At 40.6% G+C, this 26,491-nt stretch overlaps 1 protein-coding gene and 1 pseudogene across 2 annotated transcripts in view; one reads left to right on the top strand and one right to left on the bottom strand.

Annotated features, from left to right (window-relative positions):
* LOC145799909 (alpha-farnesene synthase-like) overlaps positions 1 to 6,312 on the top strand; it is a 31,070-nt pseudogene extending 24,758 nt beyond the window's left edge. The window contains exons 2-5 of the transcript XR_014341345.1: positions 2,248 to 2,512; positions 3,100 to 3,478; positions 5,535 to 5,742; positions 6,126 to 6,312. The product of XR_014341345.1 is annotated as an alpha-farnesene synthase-like (transcript). The remainder of the gene's footprint in view (positions 1 to 2,247; positions 2,513 to 3,099; positions 3,479 to 5,534; positions 5,743 to 6,125) is intronic.
* A 788-nt stretch (positions 6,313 to 7,100) lies between these two features.
* On the bottom strand, positions 7,101 to 8,414 carry LOC145799908 (uncharacterized). Its single transcript, XM_082889557.1, has 3 exons — positions 7,809 to 8,414; positions 7,317 to 7,369; positions 7,101 to 7,209 (listed from the first exon to the last, which is right to left on the bottom strand). The coding sequence occupies exons 1-3, from the start codon at positions 8,412 to 8,414 to the stop codon at positions 7,101 to 7,103; spliced, it is 768 nt and encodes a 255-aa protein (XP_082745683.1).
* Between the last annotated feature and the right edge of the window lie 18,077 nt (positions 8,415 to 26,491).

The raw sequence follows: 26,491 nt of genomic DNA, 5'->3' as shown, positions 1-26,491 counted from the left end.
TTTGGTGATGACGGACACGTGGCCTTAGGCAAACGAGTCAGGGTTTCCTAAATTTCCCTAAAATAAAGCATTTAGGTGGCGACTCTGTATCTGGCAAAGCAGTCCATGTTTGACACTTCTTTCAAAATCTGTTTTCTAAAAACGATTTGCCGGATTTGGACTCTTTGGTTCAGATTTAGAACCGTGACAATTTGAGAGTCCGAACATGTAGTGAGCCCAAATGAACAGAACGGGACTTATCCTCCCGGGGCGTTCGGGGACGTCTACAGTGATTTGAATGAGGTTTGCTACTACCTTATGCATTTGTATCTGTTGCTTTGTCCCATTTTGTGCACATCAATTTTTGACTTTGCAATTCATACAGGAAATTGATAGGCAAGTTCCTTTAACGGACGGATTGACACTATGGTTTGAGAACACATCCTCTCCTAGTAATATCTGAAGCTACAAGTATTCTTAAATTATTAATGGTGTATTTTCACATCCTACAGGTCGACAATGCAGCATCTGACCTTAAGAACACCAATGTGAGACTTAAGGATATTGTTAACCAGGTGATTAAGCTGTCATTGTATTTTCTGTAGATTTGCATCACTTTGTGTGTTGCACAGAGAGAGAGAGAGAGAGAGAGAGAGAGAGAGAGAGATTTAGCTATGTCATAGATCTCTTTGCTGGATTTGACAGAAAGTTTTGATTTGTTTCAGCTGAGCTCCAGTCGAAATTTTTGTATTGATATTATACTGTTGTGCATAATTCTTGGGATTGCTGCCTATCTATACAAGTAAGTTTCACTTTCTCAAAAAAATGGAGAGGAAATGTTTTATCTAATTCTTGGTAATAGCTGACATGCTTAATGGACTCTAGAAAATAATTTCATGCATAGGTGAAGTTATAGTTAGAAGCCAATAATTTAACTTATAAACTACAGCTGAGTGCATGGTTATTATGGTTTGGATCTTCTTCTTGGTTTATTATTATGTTTTATGATTGGCAGAGACCGAGAGGATTGAAGGCCATGGAAAGCAACATGGAGAGCGATTCAGAATGACAATGAAGGATGGATGGGGGCTTTCCTTCGAATTCTTATTTCTCTTCTTTTTTTCTTTTTTTCCTTTGATCTGATTGGGGAGTTGGGTGTTTTGGTTCACTTTTTTCTTATTTTTTGTGTTAAATGGGGGGAGTGGTGAGAGAGAGAGAGAGAGAGAGAGAGAGAGAGAGAGAGAGAGAGAGAAGAGAGTAATATTATTTTGTGGCTTTGTATACAAAGTAGTAATTAATTTTTTGGTTGAGAATTGTGAATATAATTTTTGGATATGTTATTTTGGAGGTAATATTAAAATATCATTTGTGGATATGTTATTTTGTGGGTAATGGTGATTGGTGAATGAGAAAGTGAATTAATGATGCATTTGCTATTTGAATGTAAGTTATTATTTCATATTAGTGTTATTCAGTTTTATTATATGTATTTTTTTAGTTTAATCACATAAATTAGCACAATTTCAAAAAAAAAAAAAAGAGATATCACGGCGTTTTTTTAAAAACGTCACTTAAACCCTAAATATTAACGGTTAAATTTTTTAAAAAAGATATGACGACGTTTAAAAAATGTCGCTAAATATTATAATGACGTCATAATATTGTCAAATAAGACATTTGGCGGCGTTTTTAAAAATGCCGCCTATACTGATATAACGACGTTTTTAAAGTTATAGCGACGGCCGCGTCCTCGACGCTTGGTGCTAAGCGTCGCAAAAAGAATTAGTGGCGTTTTTGACACTTATAGCGGCGTTTTTTAAACACCGCTAAAAGCTGAATTTCCTGCGGTGGCGGTTTTTAGTTTTAAGAATGTACAAGTATTTTACACATTTTAATTCTAAAAATTGTGGCATTTAATCCCTCTAGATTATGTATTGTGGCAATTTGTTTCTTTAGTTCTAATTGTAATGTCCTAAAGTTTTCATTTTATGTCCAGTTAGTCCAATAGATAAAAATGTCCATTTAAAACTAAACTGAAATCAAAAGGGGCGGAATAATCCACGTACTCTCCTCAAAGTGATTGAATGGTTGGCGTTCAATTTGAAACGGTCTATTCCACTTTGAATGAACTGTATTACTCTTCATTTTTATCCAAAATTTTAACAGAAGTTATCAATTAGATTAAATTTGGCACAAGAAACTACAAGTATAATTTTCTATATTATTTATTAAAAAAAATGAAAATGCTTATTATTTGTCAATGTGCAGGAAGAAGAATATAAAAGGCAAGTTGAGAAGCTAAAAGTGGAAGTTATGTGCATGTTCATGGAAGCAGTGGACCTAGTAGCTAAGTTGGAGTTCATAGACAACATAGAAAAACTAGGTCTTGCCAACCTCTTTGAAATGGAAATCAAAGAAGCTCTAGACACCATTGTAGCTTTTAAGAACAACCATCCCATTACAGAAGAGGGTCTCTATGCTAATGCTCTATTCTTTAGGCTCCTTAGGCAGCATGGATTTAATATTTCTCAAGGTATACAACTTCATTTCAAAAGAAAAATAACACAAAATAGTAAAAAAAAGTTGAGAAAAGTGTCCAAACTATTAAGCTGGCGCCCTGCATTAATTTTGGATGTATTACTCTAGACTAAGATAAATGTAGTACTGTTTTGGACACTTTTCTACGAAAATTTTATAGTTTAGAACATTATTGAATAGAAGTCCACATTCTTGATTATGTTAACGCTTCATTTATATTTTGGTAAAAACATTTCTTTCTTTTTTTTTTCTTTTTTTTCATATTTTCTAGACTTCAGTATGATAGAAAACAAGTTTATTTGAATGAAAAATATTTTTTACAACCGCCACAATAATTACCCTTCTCCCAACTAACCATTATCACCTACCATCATTGTTGCCATCATTATTACTATCACCACCACCACCACCACTCTGCTACCCCTACCACCACCAATAATACAATTATTATCACATTAGTTTTAAGGTCGCAACCAAATAGAAAAACACATTTCTACAATATTTTTTGCCAAAACAAAGTAACTTTATGTGCTGAGCAATTTTTTACTCTCCTATACCTAAAGTGCATATCTTTTAATTCAGATATATTTAGTGGCTTCACCAGCAAGATGGGTACATTCATCAAAACCACAAACTGTGATACTAAAGCAATGCTTGAGCTTCTTGAAGCCTCACATCTAGCATTAGAGGGTGAAAACATACTGATTGAAGCTAAAGCATTCTCTACTGGGATTCTGAAGAATATCACCAATTCAAAAAATGTAGAGAAGAAAGTTACCAAACAATTGAGCCATGCTTTGGAGCTTCCATTGCAGTGGAGAGTGCAGTGGTATGATGTCAAGAGTCACATCCATGAGCTTGAAAACAATGACAACACAAACTCAGTTTTGCTCAAGTTAGCAAAGCTTAACTTCAACATTGTTCAAGCCACACATCAAAATGATCTCAAGGAGATATCGAGGTAATGACAAAAATATGTATGATGATGTCTCCTGAGATGTGACTGTGTCCATTCAAAGAGATTTTGTCATTTTTTTTTATCAATTTTTATTTTTATCTTTTTTAAAATCATATAATTATTAGGCTCCTGTTATTAATTGGACACATCCGAATGAAATTTTCAAAAGACACCAAAAGGAAAACATAAAGAGAGTAGAGAGAGGGTGTGGAAACACTTTTTTAATACATTTTGTTTTTCTATGTTTAACGGACGCACCGTGGACTACAATTTCACTTAATAAACACTTACGGGAAATGGGAAGGCGTTCGACGCACCATTTATATATATATATATATATATATTTTATCGGTGAAAGTGAGTTATTAATTGTTAAATTAGTATTTACGAGAATTAATTTCTCTATTTTTTGCAAAGTATTAAGTGCTTGCCTCTTAAATTAAAATCTCTCTATTTTTTACAAAGTATTAAGTACTTGCCTCTTAAATTCAAACTCCCATAAGAAAAGTTGAACCCATGACCTCTCCCTCGAAACTAAGTCCTTAGAAAAATCATTGTAACCAACTAGGTTCGACACACCCCTTATCCAGTATATGGTATGTATGACATGTATTTTTGTTACGTATTTTTTTTATATATGTCATATTTTTGTGAGAAATGTTATTAATTTTTTGGTTGAGCTACGAAATTTTTTGGTTCATAAATGAAATTACATATTTTTATTGTAGTGTTATGCATTATTATGATAAGTAACACATTTTGTGGTTCAAAAAAAAAAAATCGATTAAAAAATAGGTAACATCAATACAAAAATGCCTGACATTATCATAAATTATTAATTTTATTTTTGAACCACAAATTGATGTAACTCTGTCATGAAATTACATAGCATTTGTTACAAAAATACGTAATATATCCCATAAAAATATATACACTATAGCATATAAGAATTTTAGAAATCAAATTTTTTTGTCCCTATAAGTGAAAATTTTGTTGTAAAAGACATTTAGGGACCAATTTCTATCTGCGTGAGAATAGTCGCCAAAAGGTTATCCCCAAAAATAAAAAATAAGGCTTTTAGTTACAAAATTTTGAAAATGTTACTAATAAATACACTTTTAGGGACAAAATAATTTGAACTAAAAACTTTTAATTTTTTAAGACAAAAAAATTGGTCCCAAAAAGATAATATTTCATCACTAATGCCCAATTTTCGTTATTAAAAATATAATGACGACACTTTTCATAATAAAAATATTTGATCCATAAAAAATAATTTCATGCCTAAATTTTAGTTTGAGCAAACATATATCCACTAAATTAACAGCATTTAAATAGTAAAAATAGGCTTTAATTTTCTCACTTTTTACCTTTTCACACATACTTTAACACAATTTTGACCGATCCATTGAAAATGTTGCAATCGTAAAAATGTTCTAAGAGAATGAGTGGGCATGAGCTAGCAGAGGCGGCTCAAAATAGTTTGAAACCTAGAGAGACAATATAAAATGAAATATTAATATTTTTTAAAATTGCTGCAAATTTTTATTTAATGTTTGTTTTGTTTTGTTTTGTTTTTTTTTATTTGTTTTTTTTTTCCCCAGATTTGGAGACACAAAATTAATAATTTAATTTTTATAATATTTTTTTCTAACAAATCATATTTAATTCATTGTATAACTGATACACTTACTCTTGTGAAATATTTGATCTTAGGTGGATTTTTTTTTTTTAATTTTGATTTTTTTTTTCTTTATGTAGAAATAACAATTACATGCATTGCTAACAATATTTTGTAAGTAATGCATGCATTTGAAAACAAATTTAATACTTTCATATAAGTAATGCATGCTAAAAAAAAAATTTATGATAAATAAAATATTAATTTTTTCCCAATAAAAAAAATGGAGCATTTTTCTCTAACTTTAAAATATCTTTTAAAATTTAATATTAATTTTGTTTCTCATTTGTAATTTTTTTTTTTTGTGTTTTATTTATGTATTATTAGGATTTTTTGAGTAAATTATAACCAAACATCTTATTATTTTGTGTGATTCAGGTAGTGGAAGAATCTGTGTCTGGTAGAAAACTTGAGTTTTACAAGGAATCGACTGGTCGAAAGTTATTTGTGGGCAGTGGGAGTTGCATTTGAGCCTCAACACAAGTTTTAGAAAATGGCTAACAAAAGCCATAAATTTCGTCATAATAATGGATGATATTTATGGATCATTGGAAGAACTAGAGTGTTTCACCAATTCAGTTGAGAGGTTAGTCTTCACAAATATTCACCAAAGGGTAATTCTACATAATCAAAAAAAGGCACGAAATCTTTTGTCTTAAATCCCTATGTCATTCTATCTCAGAACACTTATAATAATTAAATTATGTCTTGAGATTTCAGTATTTCAAAATTCTTACATGATTTAATAGTTGTGAATTTTTTGGAACAAGAGGTCACAAAGGTCTGGGAACAGAAGATCTATGGCCTTCAAAATAGTATTTAACTAGAAAATCATCGTGTACACGTTATATAGTGTTTTTTGGATGCTTATCTCGATACTTCTTTTTTGAAATTTTAAAATTACTCATAAAAGAACCATAGGTTACTTTTAATTGATGTTTAAGATTCTAATCAAAATCTTGATATCAGGTGGGATGACAAGGAAATTCAACAACTTCCAGAGTGCATGAAGATTTGCTTTCAAGCGCTCTACAACACTACTAATGAAGTTGCTCATGAAATTCAAAAAGAAAAGGGTTGGAAGAACTCAATATTACCTTATCTACACAAAGTGGTACTTTCATTTCTTCTTCTAATATTCATTCACTCGGCATGATTTATGTTGCATTTGTTTCAACAGAAAATGTTTTCTTAAAAATGACGAAAAATGTTTTAATGTTTTCATATTTTTTGGTGTTTAGAATGACAAAAGGCAAAAGACATTCAACAAAAAACAAGCCTCTTTATTTGAATTTTTTCCCTCCATATTCAATGGAAAATAAGCTTACTTAGGTGAAAAACATTTGGTGTAAGTCTTTCTAAGGTATGCTACCATCATTGATACCCTATGACTCATGTAGCCACATTCACTACCTCTGCCACTACCACTATCCCACCCCCGTTACCTCTTTTTTTTTTTTTTTGATCGGCAAAGAAGATCTTTATTGATGAAAGCATGCAAGAAGCTACAAAACATCAATAAAGAGGAGCTTGGAGCTAAATGAAGCTCCAAGCTCCTGTTGGTGAGAAACCAACAAAGAAACAAGAAGAAAATCAAAACAGATCAGCAGCCAACTCCGTAGATCAAACCATACTAGTCGTTACAAAATAGAATCAGACCATACTAGTCCAAACATAGCAGACCAACATTCAGCAGCCAACATCCAGCAGAACTTGAGCCTAAATCAGAGAGCAGACCAATAGATAAGGCCAACCAAAGAGCAGACCAACCCAGAAACCAACAGATCAGACTAACCCAGAAACCAACATCCAGCAACTGAAGACATGAGACTAAGCCAGAGAGCAGACCAACAGATCATATTCATAACAGAATTGAAGCCTTCCAAACCCATCTGAATTCATAACAAAACATCTGACTTAACTCCTTTGCCTATCAACTGAACCCTACCAAATCCAGCTCAAAACAGATTCAGGAACATCAACACAGTGCAACAGAACATCAGAAGACAGCAAAACCAGAATTTGTACAGCAATTAACACACAGCCTTCAAATCTGTCAAGGTAGAATAGAGCAGCAAAGCACAGAGCAGAACAACACAACAAACACAACTCCACCACTGCCAGCCCATCCACAAGTGATCACCTGGCACATAATCTAACCTTCTAGCATAGAATCCTCCTAACATGTTGCAAATTTGACACCAGCTCCTGAACTGAGTAGAAACTATCCCTTGACTCAGCCTTAAACCATAAGATGACTCTTGTCTTAATCAGTTCCAACAACTCCCCCATCAAAGGTTGTTTCCCATTAAACACATACTCATTCCTCATCTTCCAAACAGACCATAGAGTGGCCAGTGGGATGACCTTCTAGATTATGCCTTCAACTTTTCTCCATTTAAACCCTCTCCACCAATCTAGCAAACCAACAACACTTTGAGGTGAAACCCATTGCATCCCCCACCACTTTAGTAGATTTGACCATACTTGCCAAACAACAGGACATAATAGCATAACATGGTTCAAAGATTCTAAATCCTCATTACAAAAAACACAATCAGACCTGGTATTTTGATCCAGCAGCCCTAAGCTTTGTAGATATGCTCTTGATTTGATTCTACCTATCCAAACAAGCCAGCAAAAAAATTTAACCTTTGGTGGTGACACGTTCTTCCAAATAAGCTCAGTGGCTGGTAAAACCTGCCCAGAAGTAAGTTTATTGTAAGCAGCAGCAGTGCTGAACAACCCATTTGAAGAGGCCTTCCAAACCAAGGCATCAGCTTTCTCAGTCAAGCATGGGGTATTGCTATTTAACTTATCCATGAGTCTTACAACTTCAAGTTCCTCCCAAGCCCTCAATCTCCTCCTAAACTTCAGGTCCCACCTTGCTGTGATTCTTTTTCTTTCGACTAGATGAGATAGAGGAACCTCTTTCTCCAACGACAGCTCAAATAGCCTTGGATATTCCTCCTTCAAACACTTTTCACCCATCCAATGGTCTTCCCAAAATCTGATTCTAGTTCCATTCCCCACTTGAATTTCACAGTTTGCCACATAGAAACTGTAGAGCTGAGTGTTACTAACAGCCGTATTGAGAATATCACCCCAAATTTTCGAACTCTGCTGACCATCCTCAGTGAATGGAAGCCATTTTCCACAAGCGCTGCCATATTTGCTAATTAAGATAGAATTCCACAATGACCTATCTTCACAACCATATCTCCACCACCATTTAGCTAACAAACAGTCGTTTACCATTCTTAACTTCCTAATGCCCAAACCCCCAATGTCTTTGCTCTTTGAAACCTCCTCTCAATTTGACCAAATGCAACTTCTTTTTTACCGTTGAGCCACCCCACAAGAATCTGGCCTGGATCCTGTCAAGTAGTCTTACTACACTCTCAGGCATTTTAAAAATTGAAAGATAAAAGATGGGTAGGGATGGCAACACTGCTTTAACAAGTGTTAATCTGCCTCCAAATGATAAAAGCTTCCTTTTCCAAGAAGCCAATTTAGCCTTGAATTTGTTAATTATAGGCAACCAAGTACTTCTCCTCCTTGGACTTGCGCCCAATGGCAACCCAAGATACATAAATGATAGTTTTTGACACAAACAATTAAGTTGTTTTGCATAAACTTCCCCGACATCCTCATTGACCCCAACCCCGCACACATGACTTTTATGAAAGTTAATCTTCAGCCCGATATCACTTCAAAGCACCTCAAAATCCTTTTTATATTTTGAATCTCAAGCTCATCTGCTTCACAAAAAACTATTGTATCATCCGCAAATTAAAGGTGGGTAACATTGATTTCCCTATGTCCAATTGCAACTCCTTTTATGAAACCCAAAGATCTAGCTCTTTGGAAGAGCATATTCAGGCCTTCCGCCAAAATGTTAAAAAGGAAAGGCGACAAGGGGTCCCCTTGTCTAAGACCCTTCTCTGGACTACACTCTGCCATAGGAGAACCATTAACAAGAATTGAAACCCTTGTTGAGGATAAGCACTCTTGCATCCATCTAGTCCACTTATCTTGGAAGCCAAACTTAGACATGAAATCCAACAGACAGCCCCAATTAACGGTGTCATAAGCTTTTTCGAAATCCAGTTTAAGAATTATCCCCTTCTTCTTTCTTTTCTTCCACTAATCAATTATCTCAGATTATAGGTGAAGCTCAATATGCCTTCATAGGTGGTAGGAACATTTTGGATGGGGTGTTGATATCAAATCTATTACAATCACTGTCATATTATTTTTCAAAATATATTTTTTGTAAAAAAATGTGTACAAACTTTGAATTACTTTGAAAAACGTTTTTCACTACCACCACCATCATGGGTAGCTTAAGCTCAAAGCAAGTGAATCATTTGCGTTAAGCCTCATTGCTCTTCAAGGGGAACAACGGGGTGTGCTATGCTATAAGGCACAATATGGCGCTGTAAGGGCCCATGGGCCTTGTCCCAAGCCCATGTCGTTAATCCGAACAAATCATATTATAGAATTCTTTGGGTAGATAATTTCTAATAAAAAAATTAAATTAATTGAATGGTTGTAAACTCAAAACAAAACCACATTTGTTTTCAAAAAAAGAAATTGTTAAAATAATTTTGATAATTTATTTTAAAACAGTTAACACTTGATCATGGGGTTACACATGCTTGATTACCTTGATTTTATTGTGTGGATAATATGTGTGGGGGTATATTTTCTGAGTACCAACATGTGGCCAAGGTGACGCTGACGTGTCAGCCGAGGTGCCACGTGTCCTGGTCGTGACACCGAGATGATCTCGGATAGGCCGAGGTTATCTCCGAAGATATCAGAATCCGGGATAAGCGAATAAGGGACAAGAGTCCTAGAATGAGGAAGGACTTCAGTCTGGATAAGGATAAAGCTCTAGGAGAGTGTATCTTTATCTATTAAAGAGACCAGGATAAGCACAAAGCTAAAGTCCAATGAAGTAAGGCTTCTATTGGGACTAGGATTGAGTTAACCATAAAAGAAAGGCACCCTCATGGGTCTAAGGTACGCAATTTATATTATGAACAGTGAGTTAAGCACTTGATTTATCTTTGAGAGATAATTGACTTGATCGTCGAAGTGCCCCGGGGTGGACGAACCACCGTCGGAATCTCTTCTTTCTATTGCAGGTCAGTCAGGTGCCATTTATTCTGTCAGTGCTCTCCAGCTGAATACTGAGTTTGGCAGTGTGATCGGAAATTCACTCACACAATTTGGCGCCGTCTGTGGGAAAGAAAGGAGAATAGATGGCCAGCGACGGATAGAAGGATAAGATTGAGGGCGAAATTCTTGTTGGGAACGGTAAACACGTCGACCCAAACGTGGAGGAAGATAGTTGTAACAAAGAGACTCAGAACCAGAATCACGGTAAGGAAGACATCGGCCAGGAGGGCAACGTACCACAGAAGTCGAACCGAAGCGAGTATTACAATGAGAACGACCTTTAGGTATGGAAGGATAGATGTCTGCGAAGGGATGAAGAGGTAAAAGAGATGGCAAACAAATTGGCTGACCTGCAATTGGTCGTCAATTTTATGATGCAAAACAACGTCATGCAGCCACCGCTCCTGCTGCAGGACACGTCGATTCCAGCGGCCAAGGCATAGAAGGGAGGGCAGAAAACAATCCCTATATCCCCCCAGCACACCAGGAGCGAAAGACACTCTCACCGGCCTTCGAGGGAGGTGGATCGAGAAGAGTCGAGGAAGGAAGAATCTCGAAGGACACATCGCACCAAGGAGGCAGAGCCCAAAGAACATCGGCATATTCAAAGGCAGGCACTGTGCTTCGACACAACTCATGAAGAAAGGTCGAAAAGGGCTCGCAACGAAGCTGAAAGTAGTGCACCAAAAAGATTGAAAACAGGAGATAGCCGAGCTCCTAGGCGGATAAAGGAAGACTTGAGAGATTACATCAAGAGGAAGCAACAAGATGCTGAGGTAACTTCCCCTGTTAAGCCGAGAACACTTGGCAGAGTTGGACAAATTTGAGGCCCCAAAAAGATTCAGTATGTCGAGATTCCAGATATACGACGGAAAGTCGGACCCCAACTTTCACGTCGGGTTATACCTAAACTCGATGGCACTATACACTGGGAACGAGCCGTTGCTCTGCAAGGTGTTCCCTTCATCCTTCGGGGAGATTGCATGGGATTGATTTCACAAATTGCCAAAGGGAAGTGTGAAGACCTAGGAAGGCCTGGCCGAGATGTTCGTGGCCAAGTTCGTGACAAACAAACTACAGCCATTAAGGGTAGATGCTTTGATGGCTCTGAGAATCAGTAAGGATGAAGGCCTTAGGGCCTACGCAAAAAGGTACTATGAGGTGTTCAACCGAATACCCGAGTGCAACCAACAGGTGGCGGTCGTATCTTTCAAGAACGGCCTAAAAGATGACTGTCCGCTACAAAAATCTTTGGCAAAGACATTGCCAAAAAGCATGGAAGAGCTCATGGCCAGAATTGAGAAGTATGCCAGAGCCGAGGAAGACACGTCAGGAGCCGAGGAAGACAAGTTAGGAGCCAAGGAGACAAAGCAAGAGAAAGGAAATGGCTCGCCGAAGTGAGGCCGAGGTAACAACAGATCCAGCAAGCAAGTGATAGGACTGAGGGTGGCACAGACAGTAACAACTGTGTTCAGAATCCAGATTCACAAAGTCCTGGATAAAATTAAAACCTAGCCTTTCTTCAGAGCACTAGCAAGGGTACCTGTAGACGTCCTCGAACGCCCCGGGGAGGAACGAGTCCCCCGTTCCGTTCGATATTGGGCTCACTACAGTTTAGGACTCTAAAATTGTCACGGTTCTAAGTCTGAACCAAAGAATCCAAATCCGGCAAATCGTTTTGAGAAAACAGATTTTTGAAAGAAGTGCCAAACATGGACTGCTTTGCCAGATACAGATTCGCCACCTAAATATTTTATTTTGGAAAATTTAGGAAACCCTGACTCGTTGCCTAAGGCCACGTGTCCGTCATCACAAAGTTGCCTCGGCTCGGGAACTTGGGTACGATTGGGGAAGGTCACTTCGTGAGCACCCCCGCTCGCCCGATCAAAGATCGGCCTCTACTAACCATGATATCAAGTTTTGAAAACATTGTGCGTTCTTATTCCGGTTATTAGCCTAGATTTACTATGTGATGCGCACAGCATACAAGTATAGACTGGATCGCCTGACTTGGAACAAAACATTTCATGTTTGTTTATTTCGAAAATGGTTGGATGGTGCTACCCGCAAGTAGGCTAAGATGTGGATTTGCCACCCTCAGGTGGGCTTAGAAAACATGATTTTGCCACTATCTAGTGGGCTTAAAACATACATTTTAACGAATTGCTCCAACTCAAATAACCCAACCTTCACCTACAGGCATTCGGGCAGTTATATCACATAAGCATATAGCCTCATGGTAAGCATGCTATCATGGCATTTACTCACACGCATGCAAGGATGCTAAAGCATAAAACTTACCAAGTACTCCAAGCCAAAACAAAAGCTAATTAGAAATCCATGCATGATCCTAATTATACAGAAATGCCTAATGCAACACATGCAAAATGCAACTATAGCAGGCTCGGCTATTCTAAACATGGCATATGAGATGCAACAGCTAACAAGTATTCAACTTTGAAATTGAAATACAAATGCAGTTAGTATGATGCGCCGAGCCCGGTGCATGCAAAACAGATGAATGAATGCAAACATGCTATCATACTGTATGCTAATTGAAACATGCCCTAATCTAATCATCATAAGCGGATAAATAAAAGGGAGAAAGACGTGGGGGTTGGAAGACATACGTCACACTCACGCACACTTATTATAGTTGTGCCCTCGCGCAGAGGGTCCAAAAGAATAATACAGTCCCGAATAAATAATTACAGTCCCGAATAAATACAAAAATCCTAATTAATTTACAAATCAATCAAGAAAAATAATAAACTGGCATGCAAGCCAGGGACTGCCTTGACTCTTCTTCAGATGATAGATGATGCATGTCTGGGCTGCCTTGCGCGGAAATCCACTGGGATGACCCAATTAGCCTCTGTTTTACAATTATTCTTGGAAAGCGCGCCAAGCTCCGGAAGGTTGCTAATTCTTGATTTGCTGCAACAGAGAGCAGGAAATGGGCATAGTAATGTATTTTCACAAATGTATGCATGCCTCGATCCTCGTGCCACCAATCACGCATCTCGATGCATGATGGCCGAGGAGTCGAATTGTGCAACTCAATATAGAATGAATGCAAATGAAAACACAACAAAACCTAGACTCCATCATGGATAATCCGGAGTGTCGGCGACTGGGAATTATGACACGTTCCGTCACTCGGAGTACGAAACGTACCTCGTTTCCCGTGCTCGGGCTAACTCCTATCCCAAGCACAATGCAATATGCATGACATGCATGAAATGAAACTAAGATACAACCTAACATACACAATGCTATGAAATGGCATACACGATGCACGAGATAACATGGCATACACAATGCGCTAATATACAACCTAGCATACACAATGCTATGAAATGAAATGGCATACACAATGCACAATGGACTTACACCAACATGAGTGAACCTCAGCCACACTCACATAAGAGGCCATAAGATGAAAATGAGACAACTCGAGATGCGCGAACGCATGCAAGCAAACCGAGGACTGACCCTAGGGCACCGAATGCCACTCTAACGAGACATGGCAAGGCATGAAATATGATATTCAAACATGCAAATTTCAGCGCTAAAATATGACCCGAAACAGCCCCGAATCATGACAATATAGCACCCGATGCATGAAATGGTCCCGAAATACAAGATTAAGCACATGAAATGACTTGTAGCTACATCAAGCATGCATTATTTGAACATGAAATGTAAAGACAGGTTCAAGGCAGTCGTAAAAAAATCATGTTTCCAGTTTATAGCAAAGCCAAACAATGAACATAAATGAGGCTAAACTAGCATGCAAAAATGGCCCTAAATGTGAGATGAAAAAGCAAGTCACAGCTGCAGGCCTCAAACACAAGGGGGCCCTTAAGCAAAGTTGAAGAGGGGCCCAAAACATGGCATTTTTAAGTTACTGGATAGACCCAAAACAGTGTGCATACAAGCTCAAAATGCTATGCAAAACAAGGCCAAAAAGAGAGCTATAACACAAAGTACAAAAAGAATGCCTCAAAAAGTAAAATACCCTTAATGAAACATAAATAAGGGGTCAAAATAAGGCTGTTTTTAGTTCGGACCAGAGTCCAAAAACAGAAGCACAAGAGGCTAATGAATCATGCAAAAATGGAGCCAAAAAATGGATATAAAGGAAAGTGGAAGATAGAAGCCTCAAACAGTGATGATCCCTTCAACAACATTTAATAAGGGTTCAAAATAAGCCATTTTACAGTTTATGACATGCCTCAAAACAATTTATACATAGGCCAAAAATACTACACAAGAAATAGGCATACAAAAGAGGTAATGAAGCAAGTGCAACAAGGAGGCCTCAAACAGTGAGAGGCCCTTAAACAAAAGTGAAAAGGAGCTCAAAATAATCCTAGTTCCAGTTAGGGTCGGAGCCCAAAACAGAAAGAAAGTGTGGCTTAGAAAGCATGCAAAATATGGACCAAAAGGAGGGAAATGGAGCTTACCCTTGAAGACCAATCTTTTGGAAACTCTTGGCTTGAGTTTGATGGCTCCTAGGCCTTGAAGAATGACCTCCAGCTGCTGGAATGGAGGATGGAAGGGTGGGGCTATGGGTTGGTGAAGAAATGAGTGTAGAACTCAAGGGTTTTGAGCTTGGAAGAGAGGGAGAAGAAGGTGTATGTATGCAAAGCTCTTAGGGCAATTTTGTAACCCTAATAACAGAGCTGGAGCTGCTGTTATATAGACAAAAAAGGGGGAAAAAGGGGGGGGGGGAAATGGAGGGAAAACAATCCAAGTTTCCCTCAAAAAATGCACCCCCCCGGATACACAATTTGGGGGCAAAAGAGATGCATATTTGAGATGTACCTGCAGCAAGGAACATGGCCGGCCAGTTTTCTAAGGCTTAGGTGGCCGGCCGGCCACCCCCTATGGCCGGCCGGCCAAGGGTCAAAAGGGTCAATCAACATTAGTGGCCGACCACCCCGGATTGGTGGCCTCCCATGTGTGCAAAACACAGCCATGTGGTCAAAAACTGGAGAAAGTAAACCAGGAGAGAGAAAAGTCCACTTTTCGGAGGGGTTCAAAAGGGTCAAACATAATTAATGGCCGGCCATATGATATTGGTGGCCTCCCAGGTGTGTACAATACAAATATGTGGTTTAGGGCTGGAAAAAGTGGCCTTAGGGTGGTCAACATTGGCTTTCAAGTGAGAAAAACGGGCGACGGAGGGTGATGGAGGAATAAAACTGGTTGTCAGAACAATTGCTGGCCTCCCACCCTTCTACGACCTTCCTAACAATGAAACAGAGGTCCCTGGCAAAAATGAGCCCAAACCGATGCAAAATAAAGGTTTGAGGGCCGAAACGCGCAACCCGAGGCCCTGAAAACTGACTGTTAGGCACCGGAAGTGGTGTTCGACAACGAAGTTGATCTCTCGGACCACAGTGTCCCTCAAAAGGGAGCAAATAAAATGTATGCCAAAAATCGGGGCAAACGGAGGTGGTTAAGCGGTCCCGAACCGAGGCACATGGCCAACGGCTCCGAAAAATCGGAAACCAGACTCCAAACGGACAAAATGGCCTACGACCACGAAACGTAGCCTACGGCCACTGAGAGATGATCTACGAGACCTCTCCCTCCCTTCGGGAAGAGAAAACAGAGAAAACAGGGCCTGGTTCGCAAACTGAGGCAAAGCACAAAAAGAGTCCGGAAGTCCGGAGGCAAGGCTCGCAGCCGAGACTCTGAAACTTCTGAACGAGCACAATATGCAACATCACCAAGCGCTCAACTGGTGTCGTCTGAGTCTCAAGGTCGGTCAAAAATAGGGTGTCTACAGTACCAGGAGAATTTATGGGAAGAAGCCTTTGTAAGCATTGTCCTTACCATAACGAAGATGGGTATATGACTCAGGGTTGCGGAGCCCTAAAAGTACACCTGGAAGACCTGGTAAGGCAAGGCCATTTGAGGGACCTTGTAGATAAGGCCAGGACAAGAGAAGAACAGGCAAGACTGCCTCAGGCACCAGCAGCTTCGCCTCCCCAACACAGCAACCACATGCAGGAGGACCTCAGGTAATTAATGTAATTCACTCGAAGGTTAACGAAAACGAAATAAGGGGGGAGACCCAGAAGGTAAAACACTTGCAGCACGTGTATCAGGTCGGGAAAAAACGATATCGGACCGAGGAGCACCAAGGACCAGCAGTCTCCTTTATTGAAGTCGACCCTGAGATAGTCTAACATCCCCACAACGATGCCTTGGTAGTATCCGTCCAAGTTGAGGAGTGCCAAGTGAAGCGCATCCTAATCGACCAAGGCAGCTCTTGTGACATCATGTATGTCAGGTGTTACAAGGAGCTTGGCCTTCACCCAGACGATATGGAGCAATGCAATGGCCTAATGGTCGGGTTCAATGGAACGTTGACGTGGCTACTGGGAACAACAAGCTTGGAGGTGTAGGTTGGCACCAAAAAGATAAAGACAGAGTTCACCATAATCGATACACCCTCCCCTTACAATGCTATCCTGGGAAGGCCGTGGTTACATGCAATGAGGGCTGTTCCCTCAACATTGCATCAACTTTTACGATTCCCAGTAGAGCATGGGATAGAGGAGGTCAGAGGAGATCAGCTACAGGCAAAGAATTGTTCCATGACAGCAATGAAATCTACCTACAGCATACGAGAACCAGAGAGGGCGGAAATCGAAGACGAGGACGTGGAGGTCCTAGAGGACGTCGGCAAGGAGCCAGCCGAGAAAAGTGAAGAAGCACTGAAGAAAATCCTTGTCCAAGAGGGGGATGAAGAATGCTTCTTCCTTCTCGGCTCGGGCTTAGCTGAAGAAGAGGAAAAAGAGTTGGAGGCTTTCTTGAGACCAAACATTGAGGTGTTTGCCTGGACGCCTTATGAAATGACTGGTATTGACCCCGAGGTCAATTGCCATAAACTGAACATCGACATGACAGCCAAACCTATAATCCAACGAGCAAGAAGGCCGACATTAATGCACGTCGAGGCAGTGGAAGAGGAAGTAGACAGACTTCTGGAGGCCAGGGCCATTTGAGAGGTAGATTACCCGACATGGCTATTGAACACAGTGGTGGTAAAGAAAAAGAATGGTAAATGGAGGGTCTGCGTGGACTTCATCAGCCTAAACAAGGCCTGTCCCAAAGACAGTTTTTCTTTACCCAAGATTGACTAACTAGTAGATGCCACTTCAGGGCATGGAAGAATGCGCTTCCTAGATGCCTACAGGGGGTGCCATTAGATAGCCATGTACCCCCCAGATGACTGCGTTTATCGCCCCAAAAGGGCTTTACTGTTACAGAGTGATGCCTTTTGGGTTGAAAAATGCAGGAGCAACCTACCAAAGGTTGGTAACCAAGATGTTCAGACACCTGATTGGCCGAATAGTTGAAGTTTACATCGATGATATGGTCATGAAGACCAAGGAACCTGCAAGTCATCTGGCCGACCTAAAAGCAATTTTTGATATCCTTAAAACATATCGTCTCCGACTCAATGCATCGAAGTGTGCATTTGGAGTTGGATCTGGTAAGTTCTTGGGGTACCTGGTGACCAGAAGGGGCATTGAGGCCAGCCCAGATCAGATCAAGGCCATCCTAGAGTTGAAGAGGCCGACGTCGGCAAAACAGGTGCAAATGCTGACTGGAAGGGTTGCAGCCCTGAATAGGTTCATAAGCAGAAACTCAGACAAGTGTAAACCTTTCTTCAACTTAGTGAAGAAAGCCACAGACTTCTTATGGACCGAGGAGTGCGAAGCCTCCTTGGCCGACTTGAAGAAGTATCTGACCACAGCTCCAGTTCTTTCAAATCCAGAACTTGGAAAGGAGTTGTTCCTGTACTTGGCAGTTTCAGAACATGCGGTAAGTGCAGTGGTAATCCGGGAAGAAAAAGGAGAACAAAGGGCTGTTTACTATGTAAGCAAATCCCTGGCTGATGCAAAAACTAAGTATTTACTCCTGGAGAAGTTGGCACTGGCTTTAGTAATGGCTTCAAAGAAGTTGAATCATTGCTTTCAAGCCCATAAAATTGTGGTGCTAACTGAACACCCTTTGAAGTCCCTATTGCAACAAGGGAATCTAACAGGAAGAATAGCCAAATGGGCAGTGGCCTTGGGCCAGTATGACCTGGAGTTCAGACCCAGAACAGCAATCAAAGGCCAAGTTTTGGCTGACTTCGTAGTCGAGTTCACGCTAGAATCCATCGAACATCGGGCTCCGTTGAGCCAAGATGAACAATGTCAAAGCAAGCAAGGAGAAGCCCAGCTGAGGGCAACGGAACAAAAGCAGAAAAAAAAACTCAAACCCTATAGTATTTACATCGGCGACTCCTTTCGACTGTTTGTTGATGAGAGTTCAAACCGACAAGGAACGGGGGGCAGGGGTAGTACTTGTATCCCCGGATGGACAGATATTGGAACAGTCCATTCATTTGGGGTTCAAAGCCTCAAACAATGAAGCAAAGTATGAAGCACTGATTACATGACTCAAACTAACAGCAGTAGTAGAAGCCGATGAGGTGATAGTCTTCTACGACTCTCAGCTTATAGTCAACCAGACAACGAGCGAGTTTGCAGCCTGAGATGATAGGATGTCGGCCTACGCAAAGGAGGTCAGCAGCTTGGTGGCCTTGTTTCAGAATTGCCGACTGCATCAGATTAGCCGAGATAATAACAGTCACGCTGATGCACTGGCCAACCTGGCTAGTGCAATACAACCTGGAAAAGCAAGGATGATAATGGTCGACTACTTATCGGGCCCGAGCATTGAACCATTGATCACAGAGCGTGAAGCAATGTGTGTGGACATGGGACCAAGCTGGATGGACGCAATAATAGCATTCCTAAAAGAAGAAAAATTGCCAGATGATCACAAAGAACCACACAAGATTAGATTGAAGTCGCCAAGATTCAGTCTCACAGCAGAGGGACATCTCTACAGAAGATCCTTCACTGGTCCGCTTTTGAGATGTGTACATCCTTCACAAGTTGAAGATTTTTTATACGAAATACATGAAGGAATATGTGGAAGCCACGCAGGGGGCAGATCACTTGCCCACAGGGCCATTACCCAAGGATATTGGTGGCCCTACATGCAGAAAGATACAGAAGCCTATGTGAAGAAATGTGAAAAGTGCCAAAGGTTTGCACCACTGATACACCAACCAACAGCAAACCTGAACCCAGTCTCCAGTCCTTGGCCGTTTTCCCAATAGGGCATGGATCTTGTTGGAAAACTGCCCCAAGCAACTGGGCAAAGAAAGTACCTGCTAGTAGCAATGGATTACTTCACCAAATGGATAGAAGCTGAACCCCTTGCCAAGATCCAAGACGTGGACATGAAGAATTTCATATGGAAAAACGTCATCACCAGATTTGGGATTCCAAGAGCAATAATTGCCGACAATGGAACACAATTTGACAATAAGCTAATCAATAGCTTCTGTGCAAAATTCAAGATCAAAAATTACTTTTCAACCCCAAGCTTTCCTCAAAGCAATGGACAAGCAAAAGTATTCAACAAAATTATCTTGGATGGAATAAAGAAGAGGCTACAGGCAGCAAAAGGAAAATGGGTGGATGAGTTACCCAGCATACTCTGGGCATATCGGACTACGCCGAGAAGATCAACGGGGGAATCACCCTTTGCCATGGCTTATGGCGTAGAAGCAGTCATTCCTCTGGAAGTTGGCATCCCAGGGATCAGAGCCCAGGGAGTAAAAAATGGGACCAATAACGTATTATTAGCCCGAGATCTGGATCTACTAGAAGAAAGAAGGGAGAGAGCTGCAATTCAACTGGCAGCTTACTAGCAGCAGCTTGCCGGGGCCTATAATAAGAAGGTCAACACAAGGGAGTTTCAAATCGATGACCTCGTCTTGAGAAAGGTCGTCAGCAACAAGAAGGATCCCAGAGAGGGCAAGCTTGGCCCAAATTGGGAGGGACCCTATAGAATCATCTCGGCGTTGGGCAATGGGACATATCGGCTTGAAGATTTTAAGGGCAAAGAGTTGCCAAGACCCTGTAATACTTGCAATTTGAAATTTTTTTATCATTAGATTTTTCTATTTTTTGTCGTTTGCCGAAGTAATAAATAAAGTTTTTTCTTGATTTTTCTACACTTATGATTATACTTGATGAGGTTTCTCGAATACACGCATAATGAGAACCCAAGTGAACTTAAGTTCACATTAGGGGCCAAAGAGTTGGAAAATAGTTCCTGGAAAGAAAGAATATACAAGTTAAAATTAGTTTTAACACTTGTTGAAAATTGTGAAAAATTTACAAGTTGAAGTTAAACTAAGGTTATGTCTAACACTTATTAAAATTTGGGAAAAATTTACAAGTTGAAGTTTGACCGAGATCATGACTAACACTTGTTGAAATTTAAGAAAAATTTACAAGTTGAAGCTAGACCGAGATCATGTTTAACACTTGTTGAAATTTGTGAAGAATTTACAAGTTGAAGTTAAACTAAGGTTATTGTAGACACCCCATTTTTGACCGTCTTTAAGACTTGGACGCAACTGATGGTTTTGGAAGTTGTGCCGTGCAAAGGGTCGATTTCTTCGGCAAGAGGAGAGTCAAATCTCAACTTCATACCCATTTTTGGACCAAAACAATCTTGATCAAAAGATTTTAGACCTTAAAACCCTCTCTTTCAAAATGTTTTTGAAATAAAGTTTTTACGATGTTCCGAGGCTTGCATTTTGTCAAATGTTGCGCTTTTCGGTAAACCGAGCAAGGACAAAGTGGAAATGAACGAAATAGAGATGAAACCTTTGAAAAATCTTTCAAAACACCTTGTCTAGGAGTTTGGAGTTGAAGAAAATAGGAGAAGAGAAAGCAAAACTAGTTTGGGAGAAGTTCGGCATGAATCCGGATAGGACCAAATCTGCGCGGCTTCACCGAAACGGGCATAACTCTTTGCACAGAAGGAATTTTAATGCGAGGTTGGCGCCATTGGAAAGATAACTTCTAGGGCTTCAATTTAGCCACATGGAAAACCACAAAATCAGATGGCCGACCAGCTTTTTTGGTCAAAAGTGGTTCAGCATGAATCTAGGAAGGAGAGAAAACATCTGCGCGACTTCACTGAAACGGGCATAACTCTTTGCACAGGTGGAATTAAGATATGAGGCCACCACCATTGGAAATATTACTTATGGGGCTTCATTTTGCACTCAATAATCTCCTAATGACAAGTCCGGGTGGGGGAGATATGGTTGGTTGAAGTCCGTTTGGACTGAATCTGCGCAGCTTCAGCAAAACTGGCATAACTTTTTGCACAGGAGGAATTTTAATGCAAGGTTTGCGGCATTGGAAAGCTAACTTCAAGGGCTTCATGGACGAATAGCTTTGGGACTTGAACCTTTTGACCCCTGGTCATCCGACTAGGGGGAGTTGCCGGCCGGCCACTTGAACTGGCCGGCCTGCTTCTTGCTTTTTGCCCTCTCTGAATACTTTACAGCTGTGCCAGCTGGGGGGCAGTTGGTGCATCCTCCATACACGTGTACGGAGGATCTTTGAAGCTTCCAAGAGAATCTTTGACCTCTCTTCTCTATAAGAGAGGCCCTCCTCTTCATATCAAAGGGTTAGACATTTTTGCTTAAGGCTTATAACCTCCCTCCTCCATTGTCACTATTCCAAGCTCCAAAATCCTAATTTTCTGGGTCCATTTGCACTACAACCCTTAGCACCACACCTCCATCATCCATTCCGGCACCTTGGAAGTCATTTGCAGAGGTTGAAAGCTCACCAACTTGGTCCAAAAGCTGCTGGAGGTTGGCTCTTCAAGGGTAAGTATCTATTTCCCTTAAAGTTGCATTTTTTTGCTTCATTACTTAGCTTCACTTGCAAGTATTTCTGGGATTTTTCATAAACTAGAAAGTGTCATATTTTGAGCTCCTATTCAACTTTGTTTAAGGGCACTTTGCTGTTTGAGGTCATCTACTGCCCCTTACCCTCTATCTCTCTTTTAGGGCTATTTTTGCATCATACTTTAGCCTTACTTGTGAACATTTTCGAGATTTGTTATAAACTGGAAAAAGATTTTTTTTTACTTCCTCTTTAAGTTTTCTTGAGGTCACTTTTCTATTTGGAGTCATCTCCTTTCTTGTATGTTTCATTCCTTCATATTTAGGGCTATGCATTAGAGCATTTGCATTGGACTTGTTTTGGCCTCTTAGCCACTGAAATTCAGGGGATTTTTAGTGGCTTTGATGAGGTTTTGAGCTTTGAAATCATAGAGGGGTGACCCTCTCACCCCTCATTTTTTTTACTAGCATCATTGGCTTTCCAAAGAGGCTCTATTTTGCATGCATTGAAGTCACTTTTTGGGCCCAATTTTTTGGGTTTCAAGGTCTGCCTTATGTTTGTCCGAGGCCCTTTTGATCATATTTTATGTCTATAGTGCATGTGTAGAACAATTCCATTCAAGGCCTTTTGAGAGGGCCTTTCATCGTATGCTTCCTTGACTGATTTCAGGGCCAATTTTGTGATTTTTAGGGCTGTCATAACTCATTTCCAGAGTTGGTTTGGTCATGCTAAGTGTCTATCTTATATGTGCTTAACAACCCCTTGAATGGCCTTCCAAAGAAGCCCCTCATTTTTGCATGCATTGGCTGCATTTCAGTGATTATTTAGGCATATTTTGACATGTTTTATTCATTGTTTTTGGCTGGTTTGATTAGTTCTCATTTGCTTCATATACATGCCATGTAAACCATGCTTGCTAGCCGAATTTGCATGCCATTTTAGTCCATTATGTCAGCACTTTTTGACCATGCTCTAAACTAGAAATGTGCATATTTTGGGACTGTCTTGGCTCTGTCTTTTGACTTCATGATCAAATAATGCTTGCTTTGTATACTTGTGGTTCAATGCATGTGTCTAGTATTGAGTTTCGGGGCTTATTCCAAGCATCGGGTGCCATATTTCCATGTTTCGGGATCATTTAGCATCATGTTTTAGTGCTGGAAATTACATGTTCATATGCCATCTTTCATCCCTTGCCATGCTTTGGTAGAGTGGCATTTGATTCCTTAGGTTCGGTCCTCGGTACGCGTGCATGTGTGCACGCATTTCGGTTGTCTCATTTTCATATAATGGCCACTGCTGTGAGTGTGGCTGAGGTCCACTCATGATTGGTGTAAGTCCATTATCCATTGTGTATGCCTTTCAATTCATAGCATTGTGTATGCTAGGTTGCGTGTTACAACTTTGTGTATGCCATGTTACATCGAGCATTGTGTATGCTATTTCATAGCATTGTATATGCTAGGTTGTATGTTAGTCGCATTGTGTATGCCATCTCATTTGTATTGTGTTTGGGATAGGAGTTAGCCCGAGTACGGGAAACGAGGGACGTTTCGTACTCCGAGTGACGAAACGTGTCTCAATTCCCCGTCACCGACACTTCGGATTACCCATGATGGAGTTTAGGTTTTGATGTGTTTTTCATGTGCATTCATCTCATATTGAGTCGTGCAATTCGGCTCCTTGGCCATTATGCATTGATATGCGTGATTGGTGGCACGAGGATCGAGGACTACACTCCTTGAAGAGTAGTCATGCATACATATGTGAAATACTTTGCCATGCCCCTTTGTTGCTCTCTGTTGCAGTAAATCAGAAATCAGCGGCCTTCTGGAGCGTTGCGCAATCTTCCAAAAACAATTACAAACAGAGGCAAACCGCGCATCGCAATGGATTTCCACGCCAGGCAACTCAAGCATGCATCTCCCATCATTCGAAACAGAGCTGAGGCAGTCCATAGGTTTGCATGCTAATTTACTCGCTTTCCTAGATTAATTTGTTAATTAATTAGGGTTTTGTAATATTTAATTATTCATTTCGGACAGTACTATTTATTCGGCCTGTATTATTCTTTCGGACCCTCCGAGTGAGGGCACAATTGTAATATGTGTGCGTGAGTGTGATGTATGTCTTCCAACCCCACGTCTTTCTCCCTTTTATTTACCAGCTTATGATGGTTAGATTAGGGCATGTTTCAATTAGCATACAGTATGATAGCATGTTTGCATTCATTCATCTGCCTTGCATGCACCGGACTCGGCGCATCATACTAACTGCATTTGTATTTCAAATTCCAAATTGAATATGTGCTAGCTGTAGCATCATCATATGCCATGTTTAGAATAGCCGAGCCTATCTTAGTTGCATTTTGCATGTGTTGCATTAGGCATTTCAGCATAGTTAGGATCATGCATTGATTTCTAACATAGTTTCTGTTTTGGCTTGGAGTACTAGGTAAGCTTTTATGCTTTAACATCCTTGCATGTGTGTGAGTGACTGCCATGATAGCATGCTTACCATGAGGCTATGTGCTTATATGATATATCTGCCTGAATGCCTGTGGGTGAAGGTTGGGTTATCCGAATTGGAACAATTCATTAAATGCGAGTTTTAAGCCCACTAGATAGTGGCAAATCATCTTGTTTTCTAAACCCACCTGAGGGTGGAAAATCCACGTCTTAGCCTACTTACGAGTAGCACCATCAAACCATTTTCAAATAAACAAACATGAAACGTTTTGTTCCAATTCAGGCGATCTAGTCTATACTTGTATGCTGTGCGCATCACATAGTAAATCTAGGTTAATAACCGGAATAAGAACACATAATGTTTTCAAAACTAGATATCATGGTTAGTAGAGGCCGATCTTTGATCGGGCGAGCAGGGGTGCTCACGAAGTGACCTTCCCCAATCGTACCCAAGTTCCCGAGCCGAGGCAACTTTGGTGATGACGGACACGTGGCCTTAGGCAACGATTCAGGGTTTCCTAAATTTTCTAAAATAAAATATTTAGGTGGCGACTCTGTATCTGGCAAAACAGTCCATGTTTGGCACTTCTTTTAAAAAATTCGTTTTCAAAAACGATTTGCCGGATTTGGATTCTTTGATGATTTCATCGGTCTTGCATTGCACTCTGCGAGATTAGATACAGGACCATGACATTGAGTCCTGAACTGTAGTGAGCCTAATGAACAAAACCGGGAGGGGGGGGGATGTTCTGTCGGGACGTTCGGGGACGGCTACAGTTTCTGGCGACTCTGCTGGGGAATTTAGAGAACTTGACTCGAACTCATGATATCTTGTTTTAATTACACTTATGTGTTTCTTTGCATTGCATTTGCATTGGTGCGCCTAGGACACCGTGTTTGTCGTATGCTATTCCTGAACGGTTTGCCAGAGGCTCGCTTTGCGAAACGTGCCATAAGGCTGACTGGTTACGAGCTCTGCCAGTATGGGAACACAAACCCCGGTTTTACCGGGGTACCCTTTTGACCATTCGACCTAGTGCATATTCGGAATCCATAGTGACCATTCCAAGCTAGGACAGGTTGCTTACCCGATAGGCTGTTTGAAACCGCTGTGTGCGTAGTAAAACCCTAGCTCCTGACAAAATAGGACAGGGAAACCCTACCCCAACATAGGGGTGTTTTGGCTCTTACTTGCTTGCTATGTGCTGTCATAGTGTGTCTCTATAGGTTGTGTGTATCTGTTTACAAGTCTGAGTATCAGGCCTGCGGGCATCAGTATTTTGGGACAATCCGTTTTACCTGAGGGTATCGGTTTACAGGAAGAATTTCGGGCAGAATTCAGTAGAGAGCACAGTCATTCAGCTTTGCTCATATCTGTTTCGGTGAAATCGGGCTGAGATGCTGTCTGTTTTCTCTTTTGCTAGGTAGTCTGGGAACCATAGCTTCAGAAGGCTCCGATATCCCCCGGGTACATTGGACTAGTGCTGATAGACTTTGTTAGGTCAGAAATTCAATTTAAGGGCAACCAATGTTCTTTCGCTGAGGCAAGGCAAAGAAAGGCCAGTCGGGGCTCACCGGTTCATTTGATCCGTCAGTCGCCAGTCACATCACCTTTGTTCGAACTCAGCAGACTGTGATGGCACAGTGTTCGGAAGAATTTATGGCCGTGATAGCAGCGTTAAATCAGGGAACTGCCATGCAGGCCGAGACCAGTATTGAAACGCAACGCCCATCTAGGACATTTGCCTTACATCCAGCTTTTGGACCCCAGCCGAACTTTGACCCACTTCCGCCAACTGAAGATTTGTAGGGTCCAGATCCTTGAGAAGGGTTGGCTCAAGCCCGAGTTTTCAGACCCCTGGTGCAGCCTAATGAGAGG

Source organism: Camellia sinensis, chromosome 9 (assembly GCF_055761805.1).
Source record: "Camellia sinensis isolate YWXY chromosome 9, ASM5576180v1, whole genome shotgun sequence".
Lineage (NCBI taxonomy): Eukaryota > Viridiplantae > Streptophyta > Magnoliopsida > Ericales > Theaceae > Camellia > Camellia sinensis.
The sequence above is the reverse complement of the archived record's forward strand: the minus strand, read 5'-3'. Positions and strand labels throughout refer to the sequence as shown.

Coding starts and splice junctions, on each gene's coding strand:
- LOC145799908 (XM_082889557.1), bottom strand. CDS start 8,414: ATGGTAAACGACTGTTTGTTAGCTAAATGGTGGTGGAGATATGGTTGT. Junction 7,370..7,808: donor AGAACGTGTCACCACCAAAG/GTTAAATTTTTT, acceptor GTTTCTACTCAG/TTCAGGAGCTGGTGTCAAAT. Junction 7,210..7,316: donor GGAGGATTCTATGCTAGAAG/GTTAGATTATGT, acceptor CTACCTTGACAG/ATTTGAAGGCTGTGTGTTAA.